The following is a 23,603-nucleotide window of genomic DNA, read 5'->3' as shown; positions in this document are numbered from 1 at the left end:
TGATAAATTAAATTTAATTAATTAAATAAAATAAAATTTAAAACTAGGGCCAGCCCTGTGGCATAGTGGTTAAGCTCACACATTCCACTCTGGTGGCCTGGGTCTTGCAGGTTCGGATCCCAGGAGCAGACCTACACCTCTCGTCGGCCATGCTGCGGCGGCAACCCACATACAAAATAGAGGAAGACTGGCAAGGATATTAGCTCAGGGCTAATATTCCTCAAGCAAAAAAAGAGGAAGATTGGCAACAGATGTTAGCTCATGGTGTCTATTCCTCAGCAAAAAAAAAAAAATTTTAAACTTTTGCTCTTCATTAAGAAAATAAAAAGAAAAGGCTCAGATTGGGAGAAAATATTTATGAATCATGTATCTGATAAAGGACTTGTACTCAGAATATACAAAGAACTCTCATGACTCAATAAGAAGACAAATAACCCAATTAAAAAATGGGTAAAAGCTTTGAACATTTTACCAAAGAAGACATACAAATGGCTAATAAGTACATGCACAGACACTCAGCATCATTAGGAAAATGTAAATAAAAACTTCAAATGAGATATTACTATACACCTATTAGAATGGGTATAATGAAAAAAACTAACATCAAGTGTTGTTGAGGATACGGAGAAACTAGAATCTTCGTAAACTACTGATGGGAATGTAAAATGTTAGAGGTACTTTGCAAAACAGTTTGGCAGTTTCTTTAAAAATTAAACATAAACTTACTATACAACTCAGCAATTCTACTCCTAGGCATCTATCCAAGAGAAATGAAAACATATGTACACACAAAAACTTGTATGGGAATGTTCATAGGAACATTATTCATAGTAGTCAAAAACTGGAAACAAAAAGTTCACGAACTGGTGAATGGATAAACAAAATGTAGGATATCCATACGATGGAATACTACTGTGCAACAAAAAAGGAACCAACTACTAATAAACACTATTACAGAAATGAATCATCATGCTCAAAATCATCATGCTAAGGGCAAAAAAGTCAGGTATGAAGGACTATGCAGCATACGATTCTATTTATATGAACTTTCCAGAAAATGCTAATCTATAGAAACAGAAAGTAGATTACAGGTGATTGGTATAGGGTGGGACGGGGACCGACTGCAAATGAGGACAACAGAACTTTCAGCAGTGACACAAATGTTCTAAAACTCGATGTAGTGATAGAAATAATTATCCTTCCTGAGTTTCAACTGAGCTTATGGTTACCCATCTAAAGATTATCTTTCCCAGCCTTCTCTACAGCTTGTTGAGGCCATATGATTAAGTGTGGATGTAAGCAAAGGTGATGTATGCCATTTTATATGGGTGCTCTTAAAAGGAAAGAGGTGTGCCCTCCTCTTCCTTTCTCCTATTGGTACTGAGATGGCAAGAGCTCTAACAACTCCTTGGATCCACAGATGGAAGCAGCTTGTGAGGATGGCAGAGCTGTTCTACTAGCCTTGAACCTCTCAACTCTGAACTGTATGTTAGAAAACCACTGAATTTTAGGATAACACAATTACGTTATAGAAAATGAAGAATGGAGTTCACCACTCAACATCTGTCAACTGTGAAGTATCTTAGGCAGTAGTATCTTTACGAACTGTTTGCAAAGCAGCAATAAGAATGTTCTTATCAAATTACAGAAAAATTTATGCAACAACTTCTGTTAGTTTTCAATATTTAAGAACTGTTGTAGATAAATATACTGGGAAATCTATCCTGGACACTAGTATATATCTGAATTGTATGTATTGAAAGAATGTTCCAGAAATGTTACTGAAGTTTGTAACTTGCTTCTGTCTTTTAGGTGTCAACACTTATTTTCTGAAACAATGAATTACTGGTTAGTTTTTTTCATTTCAGACAACCACTGGTATTAAAATAGTACTAAGTAAAAAATCTGTCCTTTTGGGGCCAGCCCGGTGGCATAGTGGTTAAGATCACACACTCTGCTTCAGCAGCCTGGGGTTCACAGGTTTGGATCCCAGGCGCAGACCTACACACCGCTTATCAAGCCACGCTGTGGCAGGCGTCCCACATATAAAGTAGAGGAAGATGGGCACAGATGTTAGCAATCTTCCACAACAAAAAGAGAAGGATTGGCAACAGATGTTAGCTCAGGACTAATCTTCCTCACCAAAAAAAAAAAAAAAAATCTGTCCTTTTTCCTATAGTTATTCCAATTAAACTTTAAGATAGTTAAATTACACAAAAAACCTTTTGTGGACAGCTCATTTATATAAAGAAGCTAGGTATTTACTTACCTGCCACCTGACTTAAAACAGAACCATGACAGGTAATCAACCAGAAGAGAGCTGAAAGTCAGAAGGCAGGGTACTTTTCTCCACTATAGAAGTTACAGGGTTAAGTCTGGTAAAAATTTCCACAAGGTAAGGGTTTGGTAAACATATTTCCCTTATCAGGAAGATTGTATCTCAAAAAAAGGTATGTTGTTCTTCACGCAAGACAAGAGAAACTGCTTGTCCTAACTGACAGTCCACAGGGTCTCGAGAAACACAAGGTTTAGTGCTGCTACCTTACTCACATGGCAATGATGTGCAAGTCAAAACTTTAGGGAGAAACAATCAAAATCCTTATAGTGATATAGTTTTATCACAAGGCTCTTGTAAATAAGCATGTAGAGCGAGAACTATGAATGGACACCTTTACTTAAAGCCAATGGTACAGTCTATGTCATATATAATAGAGACATAAGCTTTCACATAGTGCTAGGCAATAATTAAACTTTGAATAATTGTGCTGCTGCTTAATGGGTATACCAGATGACAATGGAAATGACAGCACTAAGAAGTTGATGCCATTAAAATGGCACATATTTCAATTAGTTTCACGATTTTCTAGGTTAAAAAATGTGAAAACATTCAGACTATAAACATCTGAAACAAATTTTATTGTTAAAAAGAATCCTTTTCTGATAATCTAGAAGAGACCAGAATTCACAGTTAATTTCGACTAACTGGCATGCTTTATCTCTTAGATCAACGTACATTTTCCATATGAAATAACTTTATCTGACTAGACACAGCTGGCATTGTCCCAAACAGATTCAGTTTGTGCCCTATTCATCTGCACTTGTTTATACCTTGCTTTAAGTCATAAGACATTTCTAGATGTGGGTGTGTTCTTTTCTGAGAATGAAACTTCTTGAGATCAAAGACCACGTATTTGGCTTTTTCCATATCTCTTGTAATAAGGCATGGTATACACTTGCCACTTATAAACGCACAGTTCCAGCTTATGCAAGGATGAAACAAGTATCCAATCCTTCGGGCATATCCTGAGTTACTTTTCCAGGACAATGGATGTGAGCTGATCTGTCCATATTCTCTCGCCTGGTCTCTTTTGTGAGATAAATTTGAGAGGCTATTCTCAGGGAAAAGTAGTAAAATCCACAGAACAGAACACAATCATTTCTCTCATCTGGCTATGGAGCATATGGCTAATATCTCATTAACACCTGCCAGCCATAGACAATGCCACTGACCAATCTTTTATGTTTTTTATTTTATCTAAACAATGAGTTCACAAAAGCACAAATGCTTACCCAACTCAATTTATACCTTTAAATTTTCAAAGGTAAAAATCAAATCTTTTCTATTGACTCATTAGACCTAAAAATAAAAACAGTGCTGCCAAGAGTAGGAGCTACAGCTAGTAGAAATGCCAGAAACATACCAGTAAGAGGAAGTTTCCAAACTGAGCAGGGCTTTTGGTATTATTCTGAGCCTAGTCAGCACATCACAGAAGCTCCAGGGAGAAAACTGGGATATCTGCGACAAAACAGTCCTGGTTCTGGGAGTAGTTTAAAAATCACTGTCTCCACAGTCATCTGTATCTCATTCTACATCCACAAGGCAAGCACAGCCTGATATCTGGAAGCAGCAAGATCTCCTACTGCTCAGTCATGTGTCTCTACATTCAGCAGCTTAAAAGAATCACAGGAATAGCAAGGGAGCTTTGATTTTCATAACAATAAATGATGATTCAATACATAATATGAGTATTTGAATGGGATATTTTCAACATCTTGAAATCTAATAAGACAGATGATGTTATTACCAAGTAGATAATACGCTCACAAAATTTATCGTCAGTCTTATAAGTACATTTTCAGGTTCTATAAGCATTAGTTAAAAACCTCAAAATGTCCTTTATAGGTAAATGGGACCCTTTTCACAGAAAGATAAAGCTTAGAGAAGGAAACAAAACTACTCAACTCATACAAATTTTCATTCAATTTAGCCATTATATTATTCTGTATGTATTCAACTGAAGAGTTTGGACTCTTATTCTTAAATTACACAAAGATTTTCTTTCTTAAATAGATGTTCTATGAATTTTATGTGCTTTATGTCAAGTAAAAATATCTTTGACACAAGATATTTGAACACAAATATCTTTGACTTCATCAAAATTAAAAACTTGTGCAAAGGACATAATCGAAAAAGTCAAAAGACAATCTACAGAATGCGAGAAAATATTTGCAAATCATATATCTAATAAGGGTTTGATACCCAGAATATATAAAGAACTCTTACAACCCAATAAGACAAACAGCCCAATTAAAAAATGAGCAAATGACTTGAGTAGACATTTCTCCAAAGATATACAAATGGCTAATAAGCACATGAAAAGATGCTCAACATCATTAGTCATTAAAGAAATGCAAATCAGAATCACAATGAGATACCCCTTTACTTCCACTAGGATGGCTAGAATCAAAAAAACAGAAAATAAGTATTAGTGAGGTGGTAGAGACATCAGAACCTTCACACATTGCTGGTAGGAACGTAAAATGATTCAGCTAGAAAACAGCATGGTGGTCCTCAATATGTTAAAAAGAGAATTATCATGTGAGCAAGCAATTCCACTCCTAGGTATATACCCAAAAAAATTGAAAACAAGGACTCAAACAGATATTTGTATACCCATGTTTATTGCAGTATTATTCACAATAGCCAAAGGGTGGAAATAATCTACACATCCAACAACAGATGAACAGAGAAACAAAATGTGGTACATACATAAATGGAATGTGTTCAGCCATAAAAAGGAATGAAGTTCTGATATATGCCACAACATGGATGAAGCTAAACAACATTATACTAAGTGAAATAAGCCAGACATAAAAGGACAGACATTGTATGATTCCATTTATATGATATCTAGAATAGGCAAATTTACACAGACAGAAAGTAGGTTAGAGGTTACCAGGGATTAGGAGGAAGGAGGGGAATGAGGAAGAACTACTTAATAGACACAGAGTTTCTGTGGGTGGGGGGGGGAAGAGGGGTAAAAAAGTTTGGGAAATAAATAGCGATGATAGTTTTGGAAATCAATAGCGGTGAATATAACTAATGCCACTGAATTGTACACTTAAAATGGTTAAAAAGGCAAATTTTACATTATACATATTTTGTCACAATAAAAAAAACTTAAAAAAACCACAACGACGTACCACTTCACATCCACTAGGATGGCTAGAATTTAAAAAATGGAAAATAACAAGTGTTGGCAAGGATGTGGAGAAATTGGAACCCTCATACATGCTGATGGTAATGTAAAATGGTTCATCTGTTGTGGAAAACAGTTTGGCAGTTCCTCAAAAAGTTAAACATAGAATTACCATAGGATTCCACAATTCCACTCCCAGGTATATACCCAAAATAATGGAAAACAGGCACTCGTACATGTACATGCACATTCACAGCAGCACTATTCACAATAGCCAAAAGGTGGAAACAGCCTAATGTCCATCAACAGATGAACGGAGAAACAAACTGTGGTATATACATACAATGGAATAGTATTCAGTCATAAAAAGGAATGAAGTACTGATATGTGCTACAATGTGGATGAACGTTCAAAACATTATGCTAAGTGAAAGAAGCAAAACACAATAGGTCACATACTGTATGATTCCATTTATACGAAATATTCACAACAGATAAATCTATAGACACAGAATGCAGATTTGCTGGTTGCTACGGTTTAGGGGAAGCGGAGAATTCGGAGAAACTGCTAAATGGTAAGGGGCTTTACTTTGGAGAGATGGAAATGTTTTGGAACTAGACAGAGGTGGTGGTTGCATAACACTGTGAATGTACTAAAAGTCACTAAGTTGTTGATTTCAAATGGTTAATTTTACAGAGAGTAGAATGATGATTACCAGGGGCTGGGGGAGATGGGAAGATGTTGGTCAAAGGACACAAACTTGCAATTATAAGATGAATAAGTTCCGAAGACCTAATGTACAGCATGGTGACTATAGCTAATAATAATGTATTGTATACTTGAAATTAGCTAAGACAGTAAATTTCAAAGTGTCCTCACTCCCCCAAAAGGTAACTATGAGTGGTGATGGATATGTTAATTAGGTTGATTGTGGTAATCATTTCACAATGTATACGTATATCAAAACATCACATTGTACACCTTAAATATATATTTTTTATTTGTATGTATTCATACTTCAATAAAGGTGGAAAATAAAATAAAAATAAAATAGTTAATTGTATGTTATGAGAATTTCACCTAAATAAATTATGAAAAAAAATCTTTGAGAGGATCTAATAATTGAAGAGACTACAGACTATAAAGAGGATTTAAAAATCAGAGCTAGGAATTATAATTCACTGTTTTGAGAGTCAAAATTCTACTTAAGTAGAGTTTTAGGCTAAAAGAAAATAGTGGCTTTGGTTTTCTATCATTTCACTATGCGTACATTCCATAAATTCAGAGTTTTAATGAGACAACCCCAACAATGAAATATATAATTCTACTGCATATCTGGGTGCTGAATCTTCAGGTACAGGCAAACACCTTCTGAAGAATACTAACACTGACTGTACATATGTTTCTGGGAATTATAGGAAGAATTTCCGAAACTCTCCAGGAAGAAAGAATTGCTCTGTTGCTTAGGTGAGTTGAAAAAGATTAATGTGTTAAATGAATTAAATTAAATGAAATTTTTAAACATGCGTTATTCTTTTTATTCTGTGTCTATTTTAGTACTATTAAGATGAAACCCAGGTTATAACACTGTAGAGATTTGTGGACCCTGTCCTTTCCATTTCTTATTATGTCAATTTTCTTTTATCTCAATTTGTGAGTATACTAACTTCCTATTCTTACTCCCAATCTCCTAATATGAAGTCAGTGTAGAATCAAGAAAGGGAATAACTCTTTCTCTTTGTAGGGGCACCAAGGACATCAAAGGCAAGTACATTTTACTGCTATATGGGAAATTCTCTAACAGGTGAGGAACACAAGCAGATGGGCTAGGAGACTTAAAGCAAGCACAATGCCAGCAATGCTGTTGTCACATGGTCATCATCACACTTATCCCGGCACAGCTGGACCCAAGCTCCTAAGGCCAGAAGCAAGCTGATTACTACCGGTTTGGTCTAAATAGGTCACAGGTAAATGAAATTTTTTAGTATGAATTCATAATGTTTTTATATGTTCAAATATGTTCAATATACAAAAAATCACTACATAGGTTAAAAGATTGAGTAGGCTGAATGCCTTTATTTCATACTTTTGTTTTACATTGTTTTTACTTCTGTCTTCCCCTTGAAGATTGTCTAAGGGAGGGAACAAGTGGCACTTTATTGTGGGACACCAATATCACTTCAAATTTGTATAAGCTTTTAAACATTTTCAATACTTTATTCTCAAGTCTGTGGAGAATACATAGAACAGTTTCTATTCTTTCTAATTAACAGAAATGAATAACTTTCATCCAGTTATTCCATTTACTTATTTGAACAATTTCAGTAGAATATCAACTATGTTTTGACTTGATAAAGGTTGAGAAAAAGTCCCTGTCTCTTGGCAAGCGTCTGTTAACAAATGACCTCTTTTCTCCCCTGGGTCCAGTCTCAACAACCCTCTTGCACCAAATGCAGGACACTAAGCTGCAATTCCACCAATGATTATAAAGAGCGCTCACTTCCTGACCTAGTAGGTGAAAGTTCTTCTTAGGAGAAAAATGAACTCGTGAGTCCAGCCAATTCAGGCAGCCCCTCTCAGTGAGATAAAATATATTTAGATCTATTCCAGCCTTCTCTCTTATCCTTCTCTGTGCACCCTTCCATCACTGGAAGGCTGGTCATGAAAACATTTAATTCTTGTGTAACAATCTTGAGTGCTAAGTTACACCTTGTTTTTCAAATTTTCTTTGAAGAATTCAAGTCAATGACAGACTACACATTTACAGATGACACTAATACTTTAAATGGAAGATATATTTCCTGTCTCTTTAACAAGAAGGAAGCTGAGCAGCCTACACCCAAGAGAAAACAATTTGCACCTTTCAGGCAGCAGCAATAAAATGATCGTTTTACATGAAGGAATAAAATTAATGTAAGTGTGACTGTTAGGTTGGAAGGCACTGTAGAGCTTTTGGGCTTCTAACCAAAGGTCATATTTTAACAATTAAGAGAAATTTTGCTGATTCTAGCATTTATCACATATTGTATGGTTTTAATACTACTTTGGCTGTATTGAATCCCAAATCATCAAAATTATTGTCACAGTCTATCAGCTTGGAGTGCTTTAATAGATAGCTCAGTAAACATACCTGGCTCCTTCCTCCCCTCCCACTTATAATTCTTAGGATGTAAATAAGGAGGGAAAAAAATTATTTGACGGTACCTTAACACAGTTGTGAAGCATGCGTTGGTGGGATGCATGCATTCAAACAGAGCATTAATGACTTGGAGATGATATTTTTCAAATCCTATACCTAAAGAACAGCCTGGAAAGGATGTGCCACAAACTGTTCCAACAGGCCCTACAAGCAGAAGACTTGGCTATCAACAATATTAGGATTATTCCACAAGAGGACTTCTAAGTATGAATGGTGGAGTCCAGCCTTCTGAAACGTACCATCCTTCCAGACATTTTGTATGGCTAATAACTGTTGAGATCCTGATTAAAGAAGTACCTGCCAGTGAAATTCACAAAGAGGAAAAGCAGTACATGTAAGTGGGATCTAAGCGGTTTGTAGTAAGGCCCTTAGAGAACATAAAAATAAAATGGTTCTTCACGTCTCTAAAAGACACTCATATGTTTAAGAGAAAGCCTTCATTGTGTAGTCCTACATTAACAATTATGCTGTGATTTATGCAGGAATATGTACTAGTTTTTCTTTTCTTTCTTCATGGAAGGAATCACAAGAATCTCTTAACAAGCGGCTGTCTTTGGAAAGTTGTACTTTTAGCTTAATACATATGTTGACTTTCTTTTATTGTTTTAAGGACAATAGGAGTAATTTGGATAGGGAGAATCTCCGAGTTATAAAATTATGAGTAATTTCTGTGTTTTAGTTTTTATTTGTATTTTCCAAATTTTGTATAATCAACATTATTTTAGTCATTAATGAGGAAAAAAGTCTTTAAGTTGCAAGAAAATCTTTAAGGAATAGACCTATTTGGCAAGCTTCACTTTAAATAAATAGATGGAAACAGCTTTCTGTAAAATGTATTAATCGACTTTATTATATCATTTCCCTACTCAAAACCTTCACCTATAGAATTAAAATATCAGTTCCTTAGTATTACACTCAAAAGCTTTCACGACCAACTCCCACTCTCTTACGACTTCCTGGTCTTCCTCCCATATTCTAGCCAGATGGAACAACTTGAAATTCCCAGACACGCTACCTCTCTCTCACTCCCGTGTGCCTCTGAAAGTGCTATTCCTTCTACCTGGAACATCTTTTCCCTCCACCTGACCACTGGAAAATTCCTGTTTTTTTCTTTAGAATTCTGTTCAAAAGTTTCCACCTTTGAATGGGCACAGATATACATTGCTGGTATGTAAATAATACATCCTTTAAGGAGAACGATTTGGCCCTACCTATCAAAATTAACAAATGCACATACCGCTCAACCCAGTAATTCCACTCCTAGGAATTTAACCTACAGATATACTCACACATTTGTGAAACGATGATATACAAGATTATTCACTGCACCATTGTTTGCAGCAGCAAAATACTGGAAACAACCCTACATACACATATATTGGGAGTTAAACATATTATAGAAATCCATACAGTGAAACACTACGCAGCTGTCAAATAAACAAGGACTCCTTGATGTAGTGACATAGAAAAACCCCTGACACATATTGTTAAGAAAAGCAAAGTACAGAACATGAATGGGATGCCAAAAGTTCTGTAAAAAGAGAAGGCAGGAATACATACAAATTTGCTTGGATTTGTATAAAATATTTCTAGAAGGATACCTCTAAAAAACCAGTCACATCACTGGGACAACGGGAATGGGTAGGAAAATTTATTGGATACCATTTTACATTTGTTGAAATTTTGAAACCACGTGAATGTACTACTTATTCAAAAGATAAAACTGTAAAGTCTAAAAATCAAAACGCTAAAAAAAAAAGTGTTCACATCTTTATGGAAATATCTCTATTTCCCACACTCTCCTCCATCATTCCTTTATTCATTCATTAGAACCTTTATTGACGACAGACACTATGTGCTAGGTGCTGTGGTCGTAGAGAGGGGAAATAAAACAACCTGCAAGGAAAATGAACCTCAGAGTACAACTCAGAAAAGCAGATCGAATATCTCATTTCAGCGAGCAGCCGGGTGCAGGGTGTGACAGGCGCACAGAGAGGCAGGCATCTCACACATCTCTACTAGCGCTCATATCAGTGGTTCATAATAGCTGTTTACATGGCTGTCTCCCAAACTAGATTGTCATCTCCTTGAAAATATCTCAAAGGTTAACACAGTGCTATGCACATAGGAGGTATGCAGGTTAAATGAACCATTGAATAAGATATAACAGAAATAAGCACTGCATTATTTTTTAACAGTTTAGAACTAATATTTAAGTACTCAGCTAGATTCTAACCTGATTCCACAATCAATTTTATGAGAATTGAGTATAAAAGTCTAAGGATAATAAGATTTGAAGTTAACTTTCCCTATCTTATGTGTACAGACATTTATGAATGTATTCAATTGTCACAGACATATCATTCACTGTAGACCGATGATTATACCTATGCGGTGCTTCATTTTCTCCCAATACTATCAATTAAATATGTACAGACAGTGGGCAATGCACCGGGCACAACGCTGAGCTGGAGATACAATGGCTAACAAAACAAACATAGCCCTGCCCTCGTGGAGGTTATGGTTAGTGAGAGAGTAATCAAATAATCACAAAAGTTTCACAAGTATTTTTCTATATGTTAATGAAGGAGAAGAGAGAAACTGGAAGGCATGGTCAAGATTTCCTCTAGCCAGCCAGGAGAAAGGAAAGAAAAGTTACCTAAAACCTTCGTCTGTCAGATAATATAAGTTAAACGTTATGTTAGGGGATTGTGAAGAGAATTCAGTGTCCTTGAGCTTAAATGGAAAAAGTATCTTTATTTTCCTGAATCTCTGAAATTTATCAGCTCCTTTAATTATGAATGTAGGCAATAATTCACTGCAGTATTTGTGATTTTGTCACCAATACATATCATCGATATTTTCATTCACATTAGAGTTACTGCATATATCTCAAAATATTGTTTATATTTATCACTATTTTGGAATTACAGTAGTTATTCTACTCACTACCATATCTTGTTATTTAATATGTTAATAAAAAGCACATACTACTCTAACACAAATCTGATTTTTGGGGGTGCGGGGTGGGCAAAGTGGGTGAAGGGGGTCAAAAGGTACAAACTTCCAGTTATAAAATAAATAAGCCCTGGGGATGTAATGTACAGCATGGTGATTAGTTAATACTCTACTGCATATTTGAAAGTTGCTAAAAAAAAGTAGATCTTAGGGGCCAGCCCGGTGGTGCAGTGGTTAAGTGTGCGCGCTCCGCTTTGGCGGACCAGGGTTTGCAGGTCTGGATCCCGGGCGCACACCAACACACCGCTTGTTAAGACATGCTGTGGCGGTGTCCCATATAAAGTAGAGGAAAATGGGCACAGGTGTTAGCCCAGGGCCAATCTTTCTCAGCAAAAAAGAGGAGGATTGGCCTTGGATATTAGCTCAGGGCTAGTCTTCCTCACACACACACAAAAAAGTAGATCTTAAAAATTCTCATCACAAGGAAAACAGTTTGTAACCATGTGTGGTGATGGATGTTCACTAGACTTACCGTGATCATTTTGCAATATATACATATATCGAATTTTTGTTGTACACCTGAAACCAATATAATGTTATATGTCAATTATATTGTAATTTTAAAAATCTTTTCTCTATTTTGATAACTATATTTCAATATAATTGGTTTCCCTTGTAATCTTATGTATTTTATTTTATGCATTTAAAATCAGTTTTCTGGGCCGGCCCTGTGGCTTGGTGGTTAAGTGCGCGCGCTGCGATGCTGGCGGCCCGGGTTCGGATCCCGGGTGCGCATCGAGGCACCACTTCTCCGTTCATCCTGGGGCCGAGTCCCACATGCAGCAACTAGAAGGATGTGCAGCTACGACACACAACTATCCACTGGGGCTTTGGGGGGAAAAAATAAAATAAATAAAATCTAAAATCAGTTTTCTGATAAGAGGTCCATGAGCTTAACCAAACAGCCAAAGGAGTCTGTGGCCCCCAAATTGTTAAAAATCTCTGGGCTACACCAACAGAAGATCTGACAGAAGTGTATGCCCTGAGGATAAAGCAGTCACTCCATCTGCATTAAAAAGATGGTAGAAATAAGTTCAAATTTATCAGTAATAAAAATAAATATGAATCAATATATTATCTCAGAAAAGTTTTTAATAAAAAACAAAGAAATTAATCTACATGTTAATGTTATTGCAATGGACCCTGTGGTGCACTGCCCAGATCCCCCCATAGAATTTAAAGGACTTGGGGCCGGCCTGGTGGCACAAGCGGTTAAGTGTGCGTGCTCCGCTGTGGCGGCCCGGGGTTCGCCGGTTCGGATCCCTGGCGCGCACCGACGCACCGCTTGGCAAGCCATGCTGTGGCGGCGTCCCATATAAAGTGGAGGAAGGTGGGCACGGATGTTAGCCCAGGGCCAGTCTTTCTCGGCAAAAAAAGAGGAGGACTGGCAGATATTAGCACAGGGCTGATCTCCTCACAAAAAAAAAAAGAAAAAAAGAATTAAAGGACTTATTCCTCCAGCTGCTAAAAGTGCTGCTGGCAGACAGCCCTCAGCTGTCAATTCTCTTCAAGATGTGCCTGGGCTGACCAGAGCTCCTGAAGCAAGGTCATGGCCTCTTCCAAGGCAGCCCTAATCCAATGACTGGTCAACACAAGGCTATGAAGGCCCAGGCCCCCACCCTAACTTGGGACAACTTGCAAGGGCCATCACGGTTTTAACACTTCTCATGGGGTTATCTGAGGCCTTCTTAAGAGAAGAAGATAGAAAACAAGATCTTCCAAAAAAAAAATATCTCTGGGCTATAAGATGGATCAAGTTGGGATAACAATGTTGGCATACCATAGAATTTCATTTGAAAAAAGAGATTTCTGTTCTTCAAAGTTCCAAGTAAGATGAAAAATGGTATTAGAGTGTTTGGTAAGTCTGAATTTCCAGTCAGGTTTTATTGATTTTCAAAGAGTGTATGTCATTTTCTGATGACAAATCTGTGGATATACAGTTTTTATGAATATAAACTATGTATGCTGTTGAGAAACACAATGTTTACATATTTTAGATAGCTAACCTAACCATGATGATCACATAAAGGGTCAATTATGATATATGTGATAGATGACTGTTCAGCAAATATTCATTTCCCCCTCCTCCAACCTCTATGGTGGAGTATACTTTCCTGCCCCACGATGCTGGAAGTGGCCTTTTGATTTGCTTTGGTCAATGGAATATAGACAGAAATCAAAGTGTGCCAGCTCTAAGCCTAGGCCTTAAGAGGCATCAAATGTTCCCACCGACCCCTCTGGGAACTTTCAACCCTGTCATGAGAAGAACACACTCCACATAGCCCAGTGATTGCAGAAGAATGAGGGGTGTGGAACAGATCTAACCAAATCTGGGTCCTGGAGCTAAGTAAGCTGAGCTATGCCCAGCTACGCCAGGCCAAGATCAGACTCTAACCACCCAAAGACTCATAAGGCAAAAGATAAATGCTTATTGTTACATGCCACTGAGATTTATGGTTGTTTGCTGTGCAGCAATATTTGACTAAGAAAATATGATAAAAATACTCTTTAAAAACCTTGCCTCATTAACTAATGCTCTCCATTCCCTCTGTAAAGAAATCTGATATTCTGGGCATGCTGAACTCTTGTGGCTACTAGGCTATTCCTACAACTGAGTTTATGTTTAAAAGAGAGTTAATTGCATTGGTTCTCAAACATGTTTATGTTCATAATAAAATGAATGTGAAAAGAAACTGAATTGCTATTTCTGTAAAAAACTAAGTTGAGTGATTTGGAAAGACTTGACAAAGATGAGTGGTTAAATACAAAAGTCACTGTCACATTAAATGGTGGCAATGCTACCATTAAAGATGTAAAAACAACTATAAAAAAATCTCTATAGGGGCCGGCCCGGTGGTGCAAGCGGTTAAGTGCACGCGCTCCACTTTGGCGGCCCGGAGTTCGCAGGTTCAGATCCCGGGTGCGCACCAACGCACCACTTGTCAAGCCATGCTGTGGCGGCGTCCCATATAAAGTAGAGGAAGATGGGCACAGAGGTTAGCTAAGGGCCAGTCTTCCTTGGCAAAAAAGAGGAGGATCAGCATCGGATGTTAGCTCAGGGCTGGTCTCCCTCAGGAAAAAAAAAAAAAAAATCTCTATAAAGTCTGCATTAGATTGCTTCATAAATTTATTAATTTATTGCACCCTGTAAGGAAACTGAAACTAGAAAGCATTATATATTTCAGAATTCCTATTCAAAGGAAGGGCATTAAGGGCCCTATAACAAAACTGATAATGAATATATATTTATGTTTTAAGTTAAAACAAACACGTAAGTTAGTTAATATATACTATTTTTTATGCTTCATCTCCTGAGCCGACTTTTTCTATTAACCAACCAATTACAGTCCTGACTGTGTCAGATAAGACGGCTTCTTCAATATTTCAGCCTGTTAAAAATTCTATTGTGGGCATTACAATAATCAGGGCTACAGTGTCACTTTTGTTCTGTTTTGTCACAAATCCTGTCTATAAATCAGCTTGTAGTCCTTGAGTTTGAATGCTACAATTTGATTTCATGCTGAGCTTGAGCACTGTGGTGAGTTTTTGATGTAATATTGGCTTCTCTAATAATTTAATCATCATTTTAAATTTCTGTTAACCAAGCCTAAAATATGGTTCATTAGATTTTTTAAGTACAAGGACATCATATAAGGAATGAAACCTGAACTCCTTCTTCTGGCTTACAAAGTCCTATATCATAACATGGCCCCTCACTTTTTCCCCAACCTCATTTCTTACCACTGTCTGCCTCCGGCTTGTGGTGCCCTACACCACACCACACTGACCCTCCTGTTTTGCTAATACATCAAGCTCTTCACCACTTTGGGGCCCTTCTCTCAGAGCTTTCCTCTGCCTGAGTTACTCTTTTTCCTGCTTTTCCCATGGATGTCATTCAGATCTCAAATGACACCAGTGAGGCCCTCACTGTACCAAAATAAAGCCTCCAATTAATCACTTTGATTACATCGCTCCATTTTAAGTCTCTGCATAATACATATCACCAGCTGGTAAGTGATATCATTAGCTATTATTTGTGTCTTACCTCTCCCCAAAATAGTGTAAGATTCACAAATGATACATGTCTTTCTTGTTCACACCTAGATTCCCAGGGCCAAAAATATAGCATAACACATAGTAGCAGATAAATGTATATTTTTGATTGAATACAAACATGGGTGCTAAAACAAACAAAAAACCTAGGATAAGATTTTTGAACCATGTGGACAAGCTATGATTTTATAAAACATAGAAATAAAGATTAAATGTACAAGTTTTATGTCAACTGTTCCTATAACATCTTCCATAAAAAGATATTTTGAATTGACTTACAAATCAACCCCACCCCAAGTAGCAAGTGTAGAAAGATTATTTCTCAACATCTAAAACAGGATTAAATGCAGAAAAGTTCTAATTATTGTCATAGAAACTGGTTTAATAATTTCATATTTATTAGTAAAACAATCTAAATAACTTTTGGATGGCGAATTTATTTATAAAGTCTTGCTAAAAGTTCATCTTCTTCTATTTCAAAATTTTGTAAACGAAGAATCAGTTTGGAATAATATCAACTACTATACATATGCCTCTTACTGTGTGCTAGGTATTCTTAAGAGCTTTATATGTGTTAACTGATCTAATTCTCACAACAATCCTATAAGGTGCTTCTAATATGATTCCAATTTTACAGATGAGAAGAATGAAGCTCAGAGAGGTCAAGAACCTGTCCAAAGTCAGTGAGCTAGCTGGAGGTGAGGTGGGATTTGACCCAGACAGTTTGGCTCAGAGTCTGTGCTTATAGGCTCTGCTCTACACTACATCTCCCCACCTAACACTACTCTGGCAGATTCTGTCCAAGGAATCTGGAGTTGTGACTCAGGGATAGCAACTTAACTCTCTGCATATGAGAGAACTGTAAATCTGGATGTTGTACGGCAGCCACATTCTGCCAGGGGAATAATGAAACAAAGAACTTGGGGAAGAGAGATAAATAAAGTAGAGGCACAGAGAGAAGTTAATTAGATGGTAAGAGACAGGGAGAACGCTTGCCAGCATCAGTCTGGTACCAGCTCTGCTGCCTAGCTGAACCCCTGCCTTTGCGTTTAAAGAAACACAAGCTGGTGTCCATATAAATTCCCTCTCTTGTTTAAGATAGCTCAAGATTTTACTACTTGCAACCATAAGAACCCTAAATCATATCAGAACTGATAAACCAAATGAGGGAATATTTGGCTCCTTGTACTAAACTGAAATTGATGAAATACTGCCAAAATATACACATGCTAAATAACAATGAGAATAAAAAATGTTTAAATAATAACATTTAAAAAAAATATGAATGAATCTTAATTGGTTTTATAATGTTTTATTCTAATCAATATTTGAAATGTATATCCACTGAAGATTTAGAAATAACTTTATTGATTTCATTTTTTTCCCCATCTGGCACATGGAATTGCTCTGAATTTTTTTGTTTTTAATTTGGCATGCTAAATGAAATCTATACGCCAACCTGATGAGGAAGTAATTTCAGAATGCTTACCCTCATCTCCCATTTATAGAACAGAGAAATGGTAGCTCCCTGAAAGAGCTCCCTTCCTTTGCTGGCACAGTGCTGCTACCTTGGTATCTGTCAGTTAAGAACATATATCCAGTGCCAATACAGTCTAGACACGTGTTAGTCTGGGTAAACAGCTTTTGTTAATAAACAGTGTTCCAAACACTGAACACTAAGTCTCTTACAGTGACACTGTGACCTAGAATTTCTAGATGTGGAACATGGTAAAGCCAGAATGGGCCATCTTTTCTTCATTACATTTCTGATATCCAACTTTCCCATTCAAGTTGACACAACAATAATCTTTCCAATTTTATAAGGTGGGAAACTTACAGTAATTTTCAACTTAACCATGTACTCTTCTCGTATCGATTGGCTGCTGCTTCTTCCTAAGTAAAACTACTTTATCTATCCACTGCAAGAACTAACCAACAACCCGTGTGGACTAATTTCTTTATCACACTGCCATTGTCAAGTGTCTAAATCCAGACACTTGTCAACTTTTTTCACCTGCATTGTTGTAATGCCCTTTAAAACTTTTTCCATGGGCAATGTGGCCCCTGTCAGTCCATTACTGCCAGATTATTGCTGCAGTAATCAATATATCTACTCAGCAGATGGTGTGGCCCATATAAATCCCTCCTATTGGTTCTACATTGCCTTCCCACAATCCTGAGGCTCAAACCTAAGATCCTCTGCACGATCTTCAGAAAGCTTCAAGTTTCCTGTAGGACTGATATCCTGATAGTGATTCCCCAACCAAACAAAGCAATTCACCAGGGAACCCAACTAGTCTATTTTCTCCTTTTGTCCACCTCCCGTCCTTCTTCCACATCCCTACAGTGCCTTATCTACTCATCCCACTCCTTCCTTTAGGCCTTCTCAAACAGTCTGAATAGTCCTTCCTTGTTAGAAGGGAAGACAATTAGTAAGCATTTGCACTGTGCTAAATACTTGACGAGTGCTCTCATTTAATCCTTACAGTAATCCAATGAGGCAGTACCACTATGTTCCTCATTTTTCAGGTGAGGAACCTGGAGCTTAGAGAAATTAAGCAATTTACCACTATGCAGCAGATGTAAAACTTGAACTGAGGACTGTGTCACTTTAAAGTCCCTCCAATAGTTAACCTCTCAGCCTTTGCACAAACTGCTCTCCCTGCTCAGAAAGGTCCTACCCGCTTCTACTGGCTGGCAAGCACCTGGTCAGCCTTTGAAGCCTAACTTAAGCGCTCCTACCCCCTTTTGAAGCCTTGTTCCACACTATTCAATGCGTGGTAACTATTCTCCACTTCGTTCTCCTTTATGAGAGCAAATAGCACTCCCATAAATATTTATTTTGCTTCTCTATTTTACTTGACTGTGAGGTCTTTGGAGGAAGGGATATTCTATTTATACCCAGTACATTGTAGTAACCCAAAAATGTTTTTAATATTACATACTGGCCTCTACTAACATATGTTGGAAAGCAGTGTTTCCTTCATAACCACTTTAAAATTAAAATAATTCAGCAGAATATAAGTTAAGATTTAACCTGAAATATTCAAGCTTGACAGAGTATGCATTGGTTATTAGGCTTGTTCACTGTTTAAAATTAAATCATACATTTTGAATTTAAATACGTATTCAAAGCTTCCTTTAGAATGCATAATAAATGTTACAGGTGTGGTCTTCTCCCTTTATTTGTACTGGGCAGATATGAAAATAACTGGAAATGGTGGAGGCAGTTCGAGAGGAATGCTGGCCATTCCATCCAGAGACAGAAGGCCCTAACTGAGGAAAACCTCAGAGACTCCCTCCTCAGTGCTTATTACTCCTTGTGTGAGCACCTCAGGCTGAATTTAAAGATACTCGTGCTGGGGGGAGGTTGGGGTGAGGGTACAATTTTGTCTCAAGATGCAAGCCAGTTACTTTCAGCCAGTGAAGAGTCAAAGAAAAAGTAATCTGTTGAATTTAAGGGGAGGCAGGAATACTGTGTCCAATGGGGCACCTTTATAAATGTTTCTGGAGTCATTTCGACTATACTGGATTTTCACCTTGCATACCAACTTGTTTACGATGTAATTAAAAAGTTCTTAAGTTCTGCTGGTGGTGATTCTAGACTTTTGTTTAGTTTATCTTAGAAAATACAATATTGGTCTGGGTAATTTCTTATTTTGTGTGTGTGTGGATGATCTGGAAGAAAAGAGAAGTTATGCTTGGCTTCCTTATCCTTTTTTCTTATCTGTGATTTGTCTAAAGAGACCTGTATAAAGGGATCTGTGATTTTCTTGCATTACCATTCACTTTTAAAGGATCAATAGGATATAGCCATATTTTTCAAAGCATGGATCGAGATATTTCTGAAATCAATTTAGTGGCTCATAACAAACCTTCAAACAATTAAATAGAATAGAACAGGAAGAAAACTGAATATATCACATGTAGCAACAGTAAGTATTGTTTTGTCAAAGTTTCTTTCAGGCTTGTGTGTATAAGTCTTGCAATTATTATTTTACTATTTTTTACTATGAGTCCGCATCAACAGTGTCAGAAAGTCACAGGGCTACTTAAGAACAAGAAAAGATTCAGTGTCCACACCAAAACCACTGTACTTAATGGGATTTTTACCATTTAAGGAATCAAGATATCTCCCATTATGAAACAAAGTCCAATTACAGAAAGATACTTAATTAATCCTGTACTAAGAAAGCTCCTAAATATCCTTTGTAACAGTCAACCTAAACCCAGAGGATTTTATGTTAGCAAGAATGTAATTTGCTCCACGGTGCAGTAATAAATCAGACTGAGAAGCAATTTATTTTATACTGCAGAAAACTGAGTATCTTTTTCATACAATTTTTTAAAGGGTTCATTTCATCTCGGACAAAGCAAAAAATTCAATATGGAATCAAAAGCAAATGACAAATATTTTACCTTAGCACAAGTTTAGTATAACTTTTCCAGATGAACCAAAACCAAATATCATCTCCAAAATACTGTACCAGTCAACTCTTTTAAATTTCAAATCTGATACAGAAAACAAAACACCCCCCATAAGTTGTGTAATTAAATTCAACACCTCAACATCTATATTATTTAAAAGTTTGGTATACAGAGCAATATTTTGTGTCTTTATCATACCTCTGAGGCTTTCCATTTAGTGACCAAATTTCCTATCAAATAAGCTCCACGGTTATTTGGGGGAGCTGAAGCTGCATCCAGGTATAATTTATATCAATATATAGAATATTCATATAATCTACACACGGAAGACTGTTTACTAGCAAGCACATTAATATTAATTCATTCATTCATCCATTTTCTCTCTTTCCTTGCCTCTTCCCCATGTACGTGTAGCACACACATGCACTTCACACAATGTCATATACTTATTGAGCACAGGGTGCTCCCTCTGACTCAGTCACTGCCTACCTCTTCAGCCTCCTCTGTCCTCTGCACTTTACATCTTTCTGTTTTTGTTTCTTCTCCCCTTTGGCCTGGAAAATTCCTACAAGTTTTTGAAGACTCAGCTCAAACCCGTTAAGAGGATCTTGATAGGACTGTCAGAATGAAATGAAATAGAATTCTGAATTCTCTGGATAAGCTTTCATGGTGGAATACAGTGAAATTAATGGCTAAAATGAAGTTTAAGGATTATCCACAACCATGCACTATTCTATCCTGACTTGGTATATATATATTGTGGTTAACTAAGGGTTGGTAATAATCTCAATATAATGTATGTAATTATAAAAATAGAAATTATGTATATTAAATAGGAAAAGAATGCAGTAGGCTAGATGTTTCTGTATTAATGAACACTTATAGAAGTATATTATGGTTTTGTATTTGTTTTTCTTTTGCTATTTTTTTTGGTCCAGCTGATTCTTTTCATTTTTTTTCTTTGCTCAGGAAGATTCGCCCTGACCCAACATCTGTTGCCAATCTTCCTCTCCCTGCTGAGGAAGATTTGCCCTGAACTAACATCTATTGCCAATCTTTCTATTTTTCTTTTGTATGTGAGCCAACGCCACAGCATGGCCACTGACAAGCGGTGTAGGTCCAGGCCCAGGGAACTGAACCCAGGCTGCTGAAGCCAAGTGTGCCAAACTTAACCAGTAGGCCACGGGGCATGCCCCCAGCTGATTCTTTTAGACTGCATCTATAAAATATCTACAAAAGTGGAGGAAGTATAATGAATCCCTATGTACCCATCTCCCAGCTACAACAATTATCAACACACAGTCATCTAGTTTCATCCACATCACCAACTCTTCTATTGGATTATTTTGAATCTTTGTTGACATTTCATCTGTAACTATCTCAATACGTATCTCTAAATCATCATTTTTAACATAACCATAATATCACTATTGTATAAAAATTGAATAATTCTCTTAATATCATTAAATACCTATTTAGCATCAAATTTCCCCCAATTATCGTATAGATGTTTTTTACAGTTTGTTCAAATCAGCATCTAAACAAGGTCAATACACTGCACCTGGTTGATACAACTCTTAAGTCTTTTTAAATCGATCTTTGAGTTTCCCCTTTATTTTTTTCATTGTAATTTATTGTTTGAAGAAATTGCCATATTATGTTTTTAAAGTTCCTATGCCTTAATGTAGAGAATTAGGGTTTCATACTAGTAACATAATTTATGATACACTCTCATTCTGTTGCTTGTGACGAGTACTATTAAATGCAATGAATAAGAGGTTGCTACAACAATAGTTAGCAAAGTGTGTTTAAAAGGTATGATATCTTAAACTCAGCAGCCATTATAAAGATGACATCTACAGCCAAGAAACAACAAACATTTGCAAGAACTTCATTTTTCTATTATGCCAAGACATACACACCAAGACCCTCGGAGAAAGGTAAAAAAATTAATTAATTAAATCCAAACTAAAATTATACTAGAAGCTATTTTCATAATAGTTCTTAGCAATAATGTAAAAACTCTGAAAGTTATTTGACTTTTAGATAGTTCAATTCTCAATGTCAGTGTTATGGCCCACTGGTAAAAATCTTCCACTTCAAAAAGACTGAATTATATGTGTGTAAATGTAGGTAGCCCTCACCTAATAATCATATACATACATTCAAGGCAAACACGTGGGACAAAGTGATGTTTGGCACTATAAAACTCCTCTCCATCTCACTACATATAAAAGCATTAACGTGTTACTCCTAAGACACTTGAAATGTACTAGTAATGTCTAATAGTGTTTAGTTATGTAAATAAACCATTGAAAACCTGTAGACCTTGTTGTAGCCTGTAACACAAAGCCAAGAGTAATACTTCTACTTTAACTCCTGGGAAGCTATGCCTCAACTGCTACAGGGGTATAACTGTCACATTAGCAAAGAAAAAACAGCCCCAGAGTAGTGTGCAAGGCACCACCTACCATAGACCTGGGCTTGCTGATGGCCACCAGACTAGTGAGGAAGTCTTCATCGTGCAGCTGACTGAAAACATGGGCGTCATAGGCTACCATAATGGAGATTTCTTCCATCATCTTGCCAGCTGGCCTTTCCACAGCAGCAGCTGCTGCCCCAGCTCCAGGCTAGACTATCCAAGGAAAAATCCTACTGCAGCTCAGTGCCAATGCACACACCCACCTGAGTTTGAGGGGGTGGAGTGTCAAAAATCCAGAAGGAAAAAAAGAAAAATAACAAAACCAAACAGCTGCTATCACAGGCTTGTCTAGCAATTCACCCCCAATAGAAAACTGAAGGAGGTCTCTTATCTATGAAGAAAGTATACACTATAAACACCTTCTGCATTCTTAACACAGCGGCTGGAAAATTCAGTTTTTGGAAATCTTCTTTAAATTTCAAAAAGAGAAATAAAGAAAGGTTTCCTAACTGGAAATATCCTATGGCAGAAACAAAAAAAACAAAAACCAAAAAAACCACCAAAAATGATTTATGTCATGTTCTTGGTAATCAGAAATTTTTAAAGTTTATCTTCTTACTTCAGTATTATTTAGATCAAGATTCTTCTTCTTGGAGAAGTGGATTTTCTTACTGCTTATTTTTTCACAATCACAAAAAATAGATGGCAACCTTTAGTTTTTCAAAATTTATCAAATTCTTGATGCAGTTAAAAATTATCTCCTGAAGTATGAATAAAAAAGATTCTTTTTCCCCTCTGAGTATTTCTGTTAAAAAAAAGAAGTACCAACATATAAAAATGAAACAGGGACTGCAGTATCAATTATTAATCATTTCCCATTCTCCCACTAAAAAAACACAAATATTTTAAACAGAATTCTTGATTTTGAGAAATTAGTTTTCTGTTGTTATTCAGAAAGCAAGACAAGGGTCTCATTTCTAAACTGATTTTCTCCCATAGATAA

The 23,603-nt window shown here is 36.7% G+C and overlaps 1 protein-coding gene across 7 annotated transcripts in view; it reads right to left on the bottom strand.

Moving 5' to 3' along the window:
* RABGAP1L (RAB GTPase activating protein 1 like) overlaps positions 1 to 23,603 on the bottom strand; it is a 701,003-nt gene that overhangs the window by 72,012 nt on the left and 605,388 nt on the right. Inside the window, exon 3 of one of the 7 annotated variants that reach the window (XM_004425019.3) lies at positions 22,650 to 23,405. The exons of the other annotated variants lie outside the window; for them this stretch is intronic. Within the exon in view, the coding sequence (XP_004425076.1) occupies positions 22,650 to 22,760 (111 nt within the window). The 5' untranslated portion in view covers positions 22,761 to 23,405. The remainder of the gene's footprint in view (positions 1 to 22,649; positions 23,406 to 23,603) is intronic. 7 annotated transcript variants of the gene reach the window in all.

Source organism: Ceratotherium simum, chromosome 2 (assembly GCF_057802395.1).
Source record: "Ceratotherium simum simum isolate JZ-2026a chromosome 2, ASM5780239v1, whole genome shotgun sequence".
Taxonomy (NCBI): Eukaryota; Metazoa; Chordata; class Mammalia; order Perissodactyla; family Rhinocerotidae; genus Ceratotherium; species Ceratotherium simum.
Note: the sequence above shows the minus strand (reverse complement) of the source record. Positions and strands in the feature narration are given on the sequence as shown.